At 45.1% G+C, this 14593-nt stretch overlaps 1 protein-coding gene across 8 annotated transcripts in view; it reads left to right on the forward strand.

The window, feature by feature from the left end:
* DENND5B (DENN domain containing 5B) overlaps positions 1-14593 on the forward strand; it is a 96668-nt gene that overhangs the window by 31126 nt on the left and 50949 nt on the right. For 5 of the 8 annotated variants that reach the window (XM_077935103.1, XM_077935107.1, XM_077935104.1 and 2 more), the window contains exon 2: positions 13274-13339. The exons of the other annotated variants lie outside the window; for them this stretch is intronic. In XM_077935103.1, coding sequence (XP_077791229.1) covers positions 13274-13339 — 66 coding nt within the window. The remainder of the gene's footprint in view (positions 1-13273; positions 13340-14593) is intronic. 8 annotated transcript variants of the gene reach the window in all.

The raw sequence follows: 14593 nt of genomic DNA on the forward strand, positions 1-14593 counted from the left end.
TGAAAGGTCGGCGGTTCGAATCCCCACAACAGAGTGAGCTCCCGTTGCTGCCAACCTAGCAGTTCGAAATTACGTAAAAGGGCAAGTAGATAAATAGGTACCGCTCCGGCGGGAAGGTAAACGGCATTTCGCCAGAAGCGGCTTAGCCATGCTGGCCACATGACCTGGAAGTTGTCTGTGGACAAACACTGGCTTCCTCGGCCTATAGAGCAAGATGAGCGCCGCAACCCCAGAGTCGTCCATGACTGGACCTAATGGTCAGGGGTCCCTTTACCTTTATACTGTAAATACATTAAATAAATGAACTCATCAAGTGTAAAGAGCACAACTCATAAGAATAGCGCTGCCACCAAAGGCCGCTTGGAGCACCCACCAGAAATCAGTCGCAAGATGGCCCCTACTCTCAGGTTCACAATCTAAAGAGACGCAGCACACAAGGAAAAAAGAATGGGAGGAGAGAGGGGAAAGCAAGCTCAAGCAGAAATACTTCTAAGTTCCTGTTCTTTTAACAGTTATATGGGCTCTGGGTGTCTTTCCCTTGATAAAGAATGGTTCTTCAATGGAAGCACTCTTCTCTCCCAGATCAGATCCAGGAGCAGGGCAAGTGACCGTGTCCGACCCTGAAGAACAAGGCAGCTCCTGCCGCACAGTTCTTCCGCAGGCAGCTGCCTTGATTTAAACAGCCTGTGCCCTAAGTATCAGCATCACAAGCCTCTTGGTGCTATGGGAACTAGCAGTGAGCTGCTGCCTTACCCAACAGCTGGCTCTGCAGAGGGGGGAAGCTTATCCTTGACACGGATCACATGCTTCAGGGCTTTCTTCTTTAGATAGACGATGGCGCAGAGCCCACGCCTGTGTTTTTAGACTTCTTATTTGCAGGTCTCTTTAGAAAACAAACCGTCAAATAAAAGATTTTCTATTCTGGGCGAGCACTTCCAAGGTGTGCAGTGAAATGCCTTCTCTGCCCCTCACCCCCAAGGTTTGCTTTTAACTTCTGCCGATTATCTCTCGCCCCAGCGACCTGACTCCTAGCACTTTTCAGCTAGGAGCCCTAGTTCCTAACTACTACAGCATTTTCCATGTTTGTTGCCGTCCTTTTGTCTCTAATTTTAGCCCAGGGTTCTTGTGCGTGGAGGGCGGGGTGACGGCAGCTGTCGGTCTGGCCCCCCATCCTGCTCATTCTCCTTCCTGGCAGGGACCCTACGCCCAAATGGTTTCAGGACTAACCTGGCATTAGGCCAGATCTGGAGGCTTGCAATTGCACGGCGTCACCAGCAAAGACTGGGGAGAGGCAATCGCATGCATGAATAAGGGCACTGCCTTGGATGCAGCTCTTGTGCATCAGCTGGAGGAAGGAAGGTCGGGTGCTGGGCACTGCTGGAAGTATTTTACTCTGCCTGCCTGCTCTTGAGTTGCCAGACCTCTGCGGCTCCCCAGTGGGCTGACTCATAAACAAATATAGCCTGATCTGTGGGGCACGGCAAATGGCAGCACCTTCCACAAAAGGGCAGCTTTCTGTTTGGAGAGTGTTGGCCTCTTCCACTTCAGCTTAGCCTCTTGTTTGGTGTGTGCCAAGGGATGGCACTTTCGGAATGTAAATTCTAGCCTTGCACTTCCTTCTAGTGTGCCAGTGGAGCTGGCTGTGCCAACCGAGACTAGGATCTGGGCACAGAGGGAATGTTGCGGCTGGGGATAGACTATTAGTACGGATGTTTCATGGAGGGATTAAGAGGACATACTAGCCAGGAAACCATACACTGTACAGTAATGATGCTGTAGCTAAACCAGATGCCTCTTCAAAATTTTAAGCTTGTACTTTTGAAGAGCATGAGTTCCCCCCCATGATATTTTAGCAGAGAAGCTGGTAAATTGTGGGCTGGATGATGTAACTGTTGGGTGGATTTGTAGCTGGTTGGCTGACCTAATCCAAAGAGGGCTCACTGATGGCTCCTTGTCATCCTGGGGAAAAGTGACAAGTGGGATGCCGCAGGATTCTTTCCTGGGCCCATTGTTGTTCAATGACTTGGACAACGGCATTGAGGGGATGCACGTTCAATTTGCAGATGACACGAAACTGGGAGGGGTAGCTAATGTCGTGGAAGACAGAATTGGGATTCAGGATTAGAGGACTGAGCCCAAACTAACAAAATGAATTTCAATAGGGACAAATGTCAGGTTCTACTCTTAGGATGAACCAGCTGCACTGGCTTCTGTTCATTGCTCTTTTTCTTTCTTCCACAAGCACCAATATTTTTATGGTTTTCATGTGAAGCAGCGTTTGCCAACCTGGCACCCTCCAGATGTTTGGACCATGGCTCCCCGCAGCTGATGGGAGTTGTGGTTTAAAACATCTGGAGGATGCCAGCTTGATATAGCTGCCTTATAAGGTAAAGGTAAAGGTACCCCTGCCCATACGGGCCAGTCTTGACAGACTCTAGGGTTGTGCGCCCATCTCACTCAAGAGGCCAGGGGCCAGCGCTGTCCGGAGACACTTCCGGGTCACGTGGCCAGCGTGACAAGCTGCATCTGGCGAGCCAGAGCTGCACACGGAAACGCCGTTTACCTTCCCGCCAGTAAGCGGTCCCTATTTATCTACTTGCACCCGGGGGTGCTTTCGAACTGCTAGGTTGGCAGGCGCTGGGACCGAACAACAGGAGCGCACCCCACCGCGGGGATTTGAACCGCCGACCTTTCGATCAGCAAGCCCTAGGCGCTGAGGCTTTTACCCACAGCGCCACCCGCGTCCCATATAGCTGCCTTATAGCACTGACTTATTATCATCCATCTTGACTTCTTTCTTGCTTTCACTTCTAGACTTTTACACTCTTCTCAGAATTATTCATTCTATAATGCTCTTTTAAAAGCGTACAGCCAAAATCTGCATGTTGCGGTGTGTTTTATTTTTTCTACTTAGACTGTACAAAATGTTTGAAGGTTGACAGCTGTTCTAGAGCCTACCACATTAGCTTATCTGGACATCAACATGCACCTAGGAAGATGAGACTTGACACAAAGCTAGACATTTTAAACAATACTCTACTTAACTGGAAGCAAATCTGATTGTAAACTGGTCCAGGCCTGGTGTTCACAGACCCAGAACCAAGCTGTTGACAATCACTGGCTATTGACAGTCACTTCCTTTTCTTTTGAAAGAGCAATTTAGCGAAAAGAAGGGAGATGCTCCAGCAACAGGGGTGTCTGGTGACAGGAAGGGATTGGTTTGTTTAAAAGGAGAGGTGCAATTTGGTCACACAAAGCACAGAGGTGCCTCCCCGTTTGAACCCTGAAGCCTTCTGCAAACAATGGTATTTGCAACAGATTTACAGTTATGATATGAGACTGCATAATTTGTAGAGGCTTTGGGATTCTTTGTACATTATTCCACCCCCCTGCAATCAGTGAAATATATCACCAAGCTACAGCATGTTGCTCTTGTAAAAGCCTAGTGTTTTATGGCTGCATGTAATCTACGTTTTGATAGAATCTAGCCTTCATAGCTAAGTTCAGCATTGCCCTTCAACTACCAGCCTGAGTCTTCTTCAAACTTGGGCTTTTGGTGTTGTTGGATTCCAGTTCCCATCATCTCTGATATGTGGCTAAGCTGCCTGAGCATGACACGAGGGGACCTAAGGCAGAACAACTCTGTGATACATCGAATCATAGAGCTGGAGAGTTGGAAGGGACCACAAGGGTCATCTAGCCCAACCCCCTGCAGTACGAGATCATGCGTCTCATGCTATACCAGCTGAACTATCCACATGTTCTTTTAATTTTTTGAATAGTCCTCTCAAGTTCTAAACATGAGCAGAACGGAGTAAACTTTTCCATCCTGCTGTATTTGTTTGCACAACCTGATTATTGAGTGCAGACTCTTTAAGTGCGTTTTTGTGTGTGTTTAGTTTTAGCTGTGGCACAGCACCACTACGTAATGGTATGCCTTACAATCAGCTGTGTGCACCGGTTACCTGACCATAAGTAGCTACTGTAGCTATCAACCATTATTTATAAGCACACTGATTATAGTCATTACCTTGAAACACAAATGATAATCACTGTAATAGAAAGCTGGTGCAACACAGTGGCTAAGAAAGAGTGAAGGAATCCCCATCTCCTGACGAATGGGAGATCTGAACTTGCCCTGTGACCGTAGGAAAGCTCTGTTCTCAAGGTTGAATCCCTGCCTCCCGCAGTACAAGGTTGGTAAAGTGTGCCTACCTTAATAGCTTGTTTGTAAGGATTGGGGTAATCGTAGAATTTCTGGAGTTGGAACGGGCGTGTTCAACCCTGCAATGATAATGCAGTTCTCCTTTAATCTAGTTTTTAATAAGTCTGCATTTTGCTGTTGCATGTGGTTGAGGGACTGCTTGTTTATCAGGGACTGTTTGTGTGTATAGAACTCAAGAGTTTGTTTAGGCCCTTTACAGATTTCAAGTTGCTTCATAAACATTTATTGCAGTGGTCCATGTGTCTTGGGAGTTGTGGGGGTCATTTCACCAGTATTTCAAATATGTGCCGTCCTAGTGATATGCCTTTCTGTGCTCCTCGGGGAAGGCGCAACATATTGTGTTGTGCCCCTGACGTGTCATTTTATAGGGCAGCTACTACTGTTTTGGCTTTAATTGTCAGGAGGCAGCCAAAGGATGGGCAGATGGCTCATAGTGTCTGTATTTAGGTTTCTTGGCAGCGAGCCAAACTTGACAGCTCAGTTTGTATTAAAAATACACAAAGAGTTTCAGATCTGGGGAAAAAAATATCTCACAGCTGCAAAGTCTGGGGCAGTTGTTGGAACTGATAAATATTTACAGTGCTTTAGAAGCTTCCCCCATGTGTATTGTGCGCGCACATAAATGCGTTCAGGGAACAAACAGGCAAATCCCTGCAGTCAGTTCTATACCCAGACAGTTTAAACCCAGAACTGTCATCTTTCAGAAGACGGTGTTTAGATTTCCATCAGTCTTCCCCTCCAAGCTTCCTGTTGTGCAGAATCTAAGACCCTTCTCCAGGAAGCTTGGGGGAGAATGACAAGGGAGGGAGCAGTTTTCAGTTGTGGCTCCCCCTTTGCTGAACGCTGTAGCCCCCAGTGAGGTCTGCCTCATGCCTATACAGTGGTACCTCAGGTTAAGTACTTAATTCGTTCCGGAGGTCTGTACTTAACCTGAAACTGTTCTTAACCTGAAGCACCACTTTAGCTAATGGGGCCTCCTGCTGCTGCTGCGCCGCCAGAGCCCGATTTCTGTTCTTATCCTGAAGCACTATTTCTGGGTTAGCGGAGTCTGTAACCTGAAGCGTATGTAACCTGAGGTACCACTGTACTGGCATGTTTTCAGTGCCAGGTAAAAACTCACCTCTTTTTTCCTCAGGTTCTTGATTGAATAGAACAATGTTATTTGCTGCTAGTTGTGTTGCCCAAGATTTTGCTACTCTTGTTGGGTGGATTTTTATGAACTGCATGTGTTGTTAAAATAAATTATAATAAAAAACATTTTTAAGAGCAAGCAGATATGTCACTTAGAGACCTTGTTTGGGTAAGAAGTGGCAGGTTCAATAAATAATAATAATAATAATCACATGTATATATGTGGTAACATTTTTTAAAAGAAAAACCACTTGCCTATGCAGAGTTCTTAGTGGTCCAGCATGTTGTCAAAAGGGTTCTTAACCCCAGTGCTAGCCCCTTTGTTGTCCGCCTGTCAGCAGTCTTTGTCCTAAAGAGAAGCTGTGCTGCATCAAGGCAAAGGCCGGTCTAGGTTGCATCCTGTTTTCTCAGTGGCCATGCAGGGCCTAATGCAGTCACCCTCTCCCTGCTTCTGATTCTGAGCAACTAGTGTACAAGAGGTTTACTGTCTCTGGCAACCCAGGGTTCCCAAACTTGGGTTCCCAAACTTGGGTCTCTAGCTGTTTTTGGACTATGATTTCCATCATCCCTTACCACATGTCATGCTAGCTAGGGATGATAGGAGTTGTAGTCCAACAACAGCTGGAGACCCAAGGTTGGGAAACCCAGAATTCTAAACGAAAAGTCCCGAAATAATCTGATACTAGGTTATATTAAAGATTACAGGTTCTGCTGCATGTCCCAATTGCAGGACATCATATGGCTTAGGGCAGGGTAGGCAACCTAAGACCCATGGGTCGGATGCGGCCCAATCGCCTTCTCAGTCCCGCCCACGGGCGGTCTGGGAATCAGCATGTTTTTACATGAGTAGAATGTGTCCTTTTATTTAAAATGCATCTCTGGGTTATTTGTGGGGCATAGGAATTTGTTCATTTCTTTCCCCAAAATATAGTCCGGCCCCCCACAAGGTCTGAGGGACGGTGGACTGGCCCAAAAGGTTGCAGACCCCTGGCTTAGGGACACTTTGGTCATAATCTATCCGTGCTGTAGACTGCCCTCCTCAGAGAGACCTGCCAGGCCCCTTCCCCTTTGCTATGCTGAAAAGGCATGGCTATTTTTTTTATAGAGCATTTTGTGGAATTCACTCCATAACAGTGGTTTGCTGTATCTTACACAGCTCTGTTGCTGGTGGTTTTTAATGTATATGTTGATTTGCTTTATTGAGAGAGGTGTTGTTGCTTTCCAAAAACAGCAAGGCACGATACAAACATCATTGAAAAACAAACTTATTTTTAATCTGTCTGGCACTTTGTAAATTGGTTGTTTCACATTCTCTTTTTATGTGAGGCTCCTTTGGAAGAGTTTGGTATTTAAAAGCAGGATAAAAGTGCCTTAAATAACTAACTAAATGATATAAATAAATAAGTAGGTAGTCTTGCTGCAAACACTTCACTTCTGCTACCTACACATTAACCATGAATGAGCCACCCTAAAAACACCCCGACAGTTCATGATATCCCATTGTGATATGTCAGGTGAAGGTGTGAATGGGCTTTGTGGGAAGTAACCTCTGAAGTAACCTGGTTTCTTGTTTCTCGTATCCCACTACATTGGTGGTTTTTAAAATGTATTTTTTATTAATTCTTTGGGGAATTTTTTTTTATCACATACATAACTCCAAACATGTTGCACCCCACTACATTGTTGACATCTCCTAGGATTTTTTTCCTAGATGAGTTGAAAGGGCTTGACAGTCATGCCTAAGCTCACACCCTTGATTTTAACTGACATGCCGATGGAGGGGAGGAAACATTGATATGCTGGCTGCTAGAATAAGCAGTGACTGCCTTGGAAAAATGGTTCTTGAAATGTAGACTTAAGAAACAGGGTGTGCTGGTGGTTTTTTTTTGGGGGGGTCATCTCTAGGCTGTAAGCCTTTTGCAATCCTGCTTGATTGTTCTACGCAGAGATTGGATAACATTTGGGGAAGGGCTGTAGCTCAGCAGTTACATAGCTGTCAACTTACAGATTTGAAAATAAGGGACCAGCAGCCTTGAAAATAAGGGACCAGGAGCCTTGAAAATAAGGGATTTTAGTCGGCCAGCTCCCGAGCCAAAGGCAGAAAACCCAGCCAGTCCAGCAGCCAAACGAAGCCTCAAGTGGTGGTTCCCACAGCGCAGCAAACCGGCAAAGGGGGTGCAACAAGGAAAGCCACCATCACCTTTCCGCTGGGAAGCGCTGAGCAAAGGCGAGTCCCCAGGCAACGCGGCCGATTTGATTGGCACAAGGCATGCAAGCTCCACCCCCCAGTTGTTCTTAGACTCCTTATTGGGTGAGCAACACAGCCAAGAAACACAGTTGGAGACTCCCTCCTCCCTGGCTGGCAGGGAGGGAGGGAGAGGAGCTGCTTCCTTTTAAACCAGGGAAATTTAAGGGAAATCATCAATAAGGGACAACAGCAGGACACTGCGCTGGGATAAGGGAGTTTCCCGCCAAATAAGGGACAGTTGACAGCTATCAGCAGTTAGCATCTGCTTTGCATTTGGAGAGTCCCAGGTTTGATTCCCAGTGTCTTGGGAATGTCCTCTGCTTGAAATGCCGGTCAGAATGGACAATGCTGAGCTGTTAGGTAGCTTCCTTTGTTCCTCATGCTAGGGTTATTTCTACTTTATTCCCATATTTTATAACCTGCTTTTGCCCTCTAACTGGAGCCCCCAGGCATGTTTATGAAACCACAAACGTATTTTCTGAATATTGAATGCATTCACTAACACGTTGGGCTGAAAAAGTGGCTGTATTCAGAGGTAGTCATTGCATCTTGCTTGCAGCCAGGGCTGTCAAACTCAGCAATGCAGACCATGGTTAGCTGTGAAAATGAAAGGTGGGAGAAGAGGGGGAAGAGGAAGGAGCATGTCAGTTCTCAGAGCAATCCATGGTTTGCTTTGACAATGCTACAGCTGCACAGTTTCTCCGAACTATAACTTCCCTCCTCAAATATAGATTGGACAACGTTTTAGCATATTTAACATGTTTCTGTAGTAGAATTTTAAGCACCAAACCATTTCATTTTCATGAGTGTTGTACATCATGTACCTGAACTGCTTACGTAGGTGCTAGGATTACCAATGGTGATAGATAGCATCTTTTGACTTCCACTTCCATATTTCCTCTGTGGCTTTTGTCTAATCATAAACGGAAAACAGAATATATGGCTAGTTTGGGTGTGACAATATAAGCAAGTTTCTCAAGCCTGTTATACAGTGGTACCTCGGGTTACATACGCTTCAGATTACAGACTCCGCTAACCCAGAAATATTACCTCGGGTTAAGAACTTTGCTTCAGGATAAGAACAGAAATCGTGGTCCAGCAGCGCGGCGGCAGCAGGAGGCCCCATTAGCTAAAGTGGTGCTTCAGGTTAAGAACAGTTTCAGGTTAAGAACGGACCTCCGGAACGAATTAAGTACTTAACCCAGGGTACCACTGCATTAGGGTTTGAGGGGGGTAGTGGGTGGTGTTGTGAAACGGTGCTGGACCTGGACTTCAAATCCTTGCATTTATGTTTGAGATCTGTTTACAGATCCATTCTCTGCTTCGAAGCACATTAGGTTGCCTCCGACAGAGTTGGGATCCTTCTCCGCCTCAAGCTACCTCTTGCCTTACTGTGAATATAAGGAGGGGAACCAGATGTGATCACGCTGAGCCCCTCAGGAGGAAAGGCAGAATCAGGCTTTGGGGGATTAGGTCATAGGTCAGCCAGAGGAGATGTGTTGATGGCAGCCTCATAAAAGCTAGTGTCATTCTTGGATTGGAAAAATCTCCACTTGGAGGTGGCGGTGATAAAAAGGCCACCACTGTGAGCATTAACAGTCTGGAAACATTTTGAATGGATTTATGGCAGCCGTCCAGAAATGGCCTGTGCTGCAATTTTATGGTTCATGTCAACAAAGACGATCAGTTAAATGAAATTAAACCCTGCTGTTGACTCATAGCTGTATAGTTCTTCTGAATTAACTGTGCATGCAAAAGATTGCAGGTTCATTACTTGGCAATTCTAGGTAGGGATGGGGGAAGGCTGTAGCTTGGTGGGGGAGCATCTGCTTTGCATGCAGAAGGGCTGGCAGAGATTGTGCCTGAAACCCTGGAGCGCTGCTGCCAGTCAGTGTAGACAATACTGCACTAAATGGACCAACAATTTGGTCTGGTTTAAGGCAGCCTGCCCATGTCCATTCCTTCTTTCCTATGATACAAGATAATAAGATTAACTTCGGGTTGTTCCAGGTGATCATCCCTCACGAACTTGCCTTCTTGCCAGGGTGACAGTGCTGTCTCTTTTAATGGGTATGTTTGCTGTATCGAAGCTTCAGTCCGTGGGTGTGCCTTAAATAAAACGTTAGCAATCCTATGCTTAGAATGCTAGGACAGAGAGGCAACAGAAAGGAAATGTCTCAATTCCATGCGTGTTTGGCGTGGAGAAAAGAGAGGCTCGGGGCGAAAAGAAAATTGCTCTCTCCCATGCTTAGAATTCTGAAAATGCCAGTTCTGCACCTGCTTACTGGTGCCTTTTGGTATAAGCCTTGCGTGTGCCAAGAGTATTATAAAATAGCTTGCAGCTAGCAGTCGAAATGCAGTGGGGGGGTGGGGCGTTGAAGCCAATATATGCATGAAGTGGAAGTGATCGTATCTCTGAAAATTATGCATATGATACAAACTGTAATTGAGCTTTTAGTTCCTCAAGGCAAAGCACAGTTTATGTATGTTGGGTCTCTATTCTGCAAGCAGCCGTGTTGTTTGTGCTTGTGTGTGGCTTTCACTTGAATATTGTTCAGCTGGAATCTTAAGGGTTGGTCTACCTTTCAGATTGCAACACTGCCCCCCCTTTGAATGTCTTTGTTATTCTGCTGGCATTTGGATGTGTAGCTATATTAAGAAACCAAAGCTGTTGGTTGGTATAACGTTACTCTCCAGGCAGACAGTGGAGATCCTTCAATTGAGGTCAGGAGGTGGAGGATGGGAAGGAAGTCTAGAATAAAACACCCTTTCTCAGATTGTATTTTTGAAAAGCTGTTGTTTAAAGCAGTCAAATTATTCTCTGCTGGAGACAAAACACACACACGGAGAGTAATTTGAAAAGGATTTCATGTGCTCTGTGAATTGTGTTATAGACCCAGCGAATCAAAATATGAAGAGTTTTATTGTACTCTGTGAATTAATATTCATTTTAATGGGTCTTGCTGATCAGTTTACTTCAGGGATTTGCATAACTTGTAGACTCAAGCAATCACAGCGAACTCCTTGCATTAAGTGCATGAATACTTCATAGCAAAATGGGGCAGCCCCTTATTTATAAGCCCAGTAGACCAACATTTGATATAACCGAGCTCTTGGGGAATGAATGAAGGAGCTTTATTTGAAAATATTTGGGTGTCTTGTTCCTAAGTGTATTTGTAGGTCTTGCCTGTGTGTGCCTCGGTTCTGTGTAGAAGCTAATCAAAGAGGAATGGCTTGCGGTAATGAGATCTCGGAGGCCATATAAACACAACCGTTTTTGTCTGTCGTTATAGCACCATTAGTATACTGCTTGTGTATTCATTTCTGTCAGCAGTGCAGGTTGACACTTCTAAGTGTTCAACCTGTTTTGTCTCTCTCTCACTTTTCTGTCTTTTTTGCAGAGCAGATGATCTCCAGTTTTAGAAACATGAAATGAATTAAAAAGGGCTGCCCAAATGATTAGTCTGGCTCTAGCCAATAAACTTGACCTTTAAATTTTAAGTGTTCATATTACGTAATCAAATCAAGGAGTATTTTTTTTATAATTCTGAAGGAAAGGGACAATTTATTTAAAAAAGGGGTGCCTATTTGCCCACTAAGTACCACTGAAACAAAAGGTCTCTGTAAGCATCATCTCAAAAAATCTGGAATTCACAAGAGACTGTTTACGTTGGCTCAGCCTCTCCTACACTGAACGTGCCCCCTTCAACAAGCCCACATTTCATTGGATGCGAGAATCAGACACCCACCTCCCATCCATTCTAAGCAGGTGGTTTCAGGTTGCTGCAAAGATGTGCAAATCTCGTGGGCTGCTTAAATTTCTGTCAGAACTTAGCGCCATAGTAAACACAAATCGTATACCAAAGAGAGGTTGAGTTGGCAATGTGTCTAAAATTATGCATATTTCTCCTAGCTTAACCCACATCTTTAGTACAGGTAGTGCGTTCCATTTCTGCCAGTTGTGGCGAGGAGCAAAATGCTGCAGTAGGTGCTGAAGCTCTGTCTCTGACCACGGAAAATATAATGCTCTGTTTCTCAGGTTTTACTGGGCTTTGCCCTCAAATTTTCATGGCTACGTCTTTTTGCTGCTGTTGCAAACTAGAAACCTTTCTTCCAAATGGAAATCTCAGGTTCTCAGATTACTCAATTTTCATGTTAAGCTGGCCTGTATGGAATCGTGCAATTGGTCCAACTAGCCTAACACTGTATATGGCGGGGATGAGAAATCAGGAGTCCAACTCCCGTAATCCCTGCCTGTCAGCCATGTTTTGTGTTTTCTTCGTTTGGTTTCTTGTTATTGAAAAATTGAATAAATACCAAAAAGGGGGAGAGAGAATGGCATTACGTGTAGAAGCTTTCCTTGTTCTAAAATACTAATTCCCTTTCATTGCTGATTTTAACATCTCATATTTTGTTTGTAGATGGGGCAGTTCAGGTGTTGGCATTGCCCATGGTGGCAACCCACACATGTTGAGAGTGTTGCTTTTAATACTTACTTCCAAGCACCATCCAATCGCCAGCTTCCAGAACAATGGGCAGGCATCCTTCTTGCAATTTTGAGATCGCCCAGTTAATGCTGCCTCCTGGCATCCAGCCCTTCTGTTTAACCCTGTCATTCAGGCCCCAGGGATGGAGAACCGTCCCACCCTCCACACATTTGGGGCTGCAGGGAATGCTGTCTTGGGGAATCCTTGCACTTCCTTATTTTCTCACAAGGTCAGGGAACCTTTAGATTTCCAGACTCCCACCAGGTCTAGCCAGCATGGGAAATATTCATGGATGATTAGAGTTGTGCTCCAACAACACTTGGACACTCAATCCTGAAATGGCTTTCCCATGTTCTGGCCAAATGCTGTACGTAAGTAAATATTCCCAGGGTATTTTTGGCCACTACATGGTAGTTTGATTGCCCTAGTACCTTTCTCATAGTAGGTGTTCCTTTCGTCCAGGCATAGAGAGTGTGTAGCCCGCCACGTGTTGTTGGACTACATCTCCCATCATCCTCAGCCAGCAGGGCCAGTGGCAATGGTAATTGTAGTCTGGCAACATTTGGAGGACCGCAGGCTTTGTATCCCTGCTGTGGATGATGTCACTATTCTGTACATTGCTAGGGATGGCGAATCAGTGCCTCATGGGTGGCTGCTGACATACTTCTAGCATTAACTTCTAAACTGTACTGTACTGCACTGCACTGTAACCTCTTAGAACACAGATTAAGGATCACTTGCTTAAACTTTATTGAATGCTTCCCCTTCAATGATGCTCGTGTGGAGGCAGCGATATCTGAACTACCCCCTAGTGTGTTCCATTGCTGTTTACTATCACAGACAATGCACAGCCCATTTGGAAAAGCAGCACAAATTTGAAGTGATTGAGCACATTTTAAAAAACACCTATTGTTTGTCTCAATTGGGTTCCTGCAGGAGACTTTCCTGGTGGGCTGAGCTTTGTGTGGATATGTGTGTGTGTGTGTGTGTGTGTGTGTGTGTGTGTGTGTCCCCGTCTTAACATGCATTGTTTCATTCTTTTGCTTTCTGGTCAGAAGCAGCAGAAGGAAATATTGCTACTTCATGGTGCATGTCTCCTTTTCTTAACCATGTTTTTGTGTGTGTCTGCACTTTCTGTTCATTTTGTTCATACGTGCTTTTTGTTTCTGTTATGTTATGTAGTCTTATACCAGTGGCTAGAAGCCGATCGTCATGGCAGGAGCTCAGATACAGCAAACAGAACATCAGGTAAAAAAAAGAGAAAAAGATGGCGGGTGCTTACTAATTTAATCTCCAGATTTCCTGTAATCACATCCATCTTGCACTTTAAATTCAATAAATACTTTAAATACTCTTCCTTTGATTGGTTCGATCTTGATTGATTCCTTGTAATCAATAATCAATAAATCTATTATTTCCCCTCCCACCACCCTGTATGGCAGATGTTATATGCCAGAAGAAGACAATCTTTTTCTTCGGTCTGGAAATGTCCCCTACAGCTACCCTGAATAATTTTTAGGAATTCCTGTGAAAGGTCATAACAAGTTTGTTTTGCTTTAATACTGTCCTCCTACCTTCAACACAAGTTCCCAGAGTGGCTTTCAGTGCAAAAAAAAACTGAAAACAGCATTGAATTAAGAGCAGCATCAGTTCTAGCAGAACAACAGTTGCCTGACTAGATAGAAATTGAATCAAGATTCCCCACCCCCCAAAATTCTGGTACCAAAAAGATTACAGATTTTGGTACCAGGTGTACCTCTCCGGGCGAAGAGTTGCTAAACTTGGGGCACCATCAAAGGAAAGGTCACATCTCCAGTTGCCACCTGCCTCGCTGACAGTAGTGGAATCTGGAAAAGAGCCCTTTAGGCAAGCATCTGAGTTTATAGGCAAGTTCTTGTGGGAGGATGTAAGGTGCATAAAGTAATGTTTTATCTTCTGGAACAGAGATGGCATGCCAGCTACTGGGGGGGGGGGGACCGGGGGAGATGGAAATTGCTCTCACAGTTCCTAAGGAATGGTCTGCAGTAATAACTTTAGACTCCAGACTTGATGGTCTTCCACCTGCCCCCTTTTGGTGGTCTTGTCTATTACCGCACTAAGCCAGCCCTGTTGTGTTTGAGTAACCTCTTGCCCATTCTGCCAAGTGGGACCCTGGAAGTCTCCCCAACCCCATCCCAAAGTCCTGTGCTGATGACATTTATAAAACAGTACTGTTCCCAAGGCAGCAAACAATGCAAAATTATATGCTGTATTGAAAAACTTGCCATATTTCCTTTTTAAAAAAAGATTTAAATACTAATTAGCAATAACCAGACTAGACCGTAGGTCAGATATGTGGGCTGCTTCAGAATCAACACTTCTGCCAAATGCCATGTGAGGAGGTCTGAGGGCAAACATGGAAACATGGCTGCCCCCATGGTTCTCTGGAGGCAGCCATGTTCCCCCCTGTAGAATCATCCCAAAACTGGCAGCGTGTCATCATAGCCCATCACTTCCAGGCAG

The sequence above is a fragment of the Podarcis muralis genome, chromosome 10 (assembly GCF_964188315.1).
Source record: "Podarcis muralis chromosome 10, rPodMur119.hap1.1, whole genome shotgun sequence".
NCBI lineage: Eukaryota > Metazoa > Chordata > Lepidosauria > Squamata > Lacertidae > Podarcis > Podarcis muralis.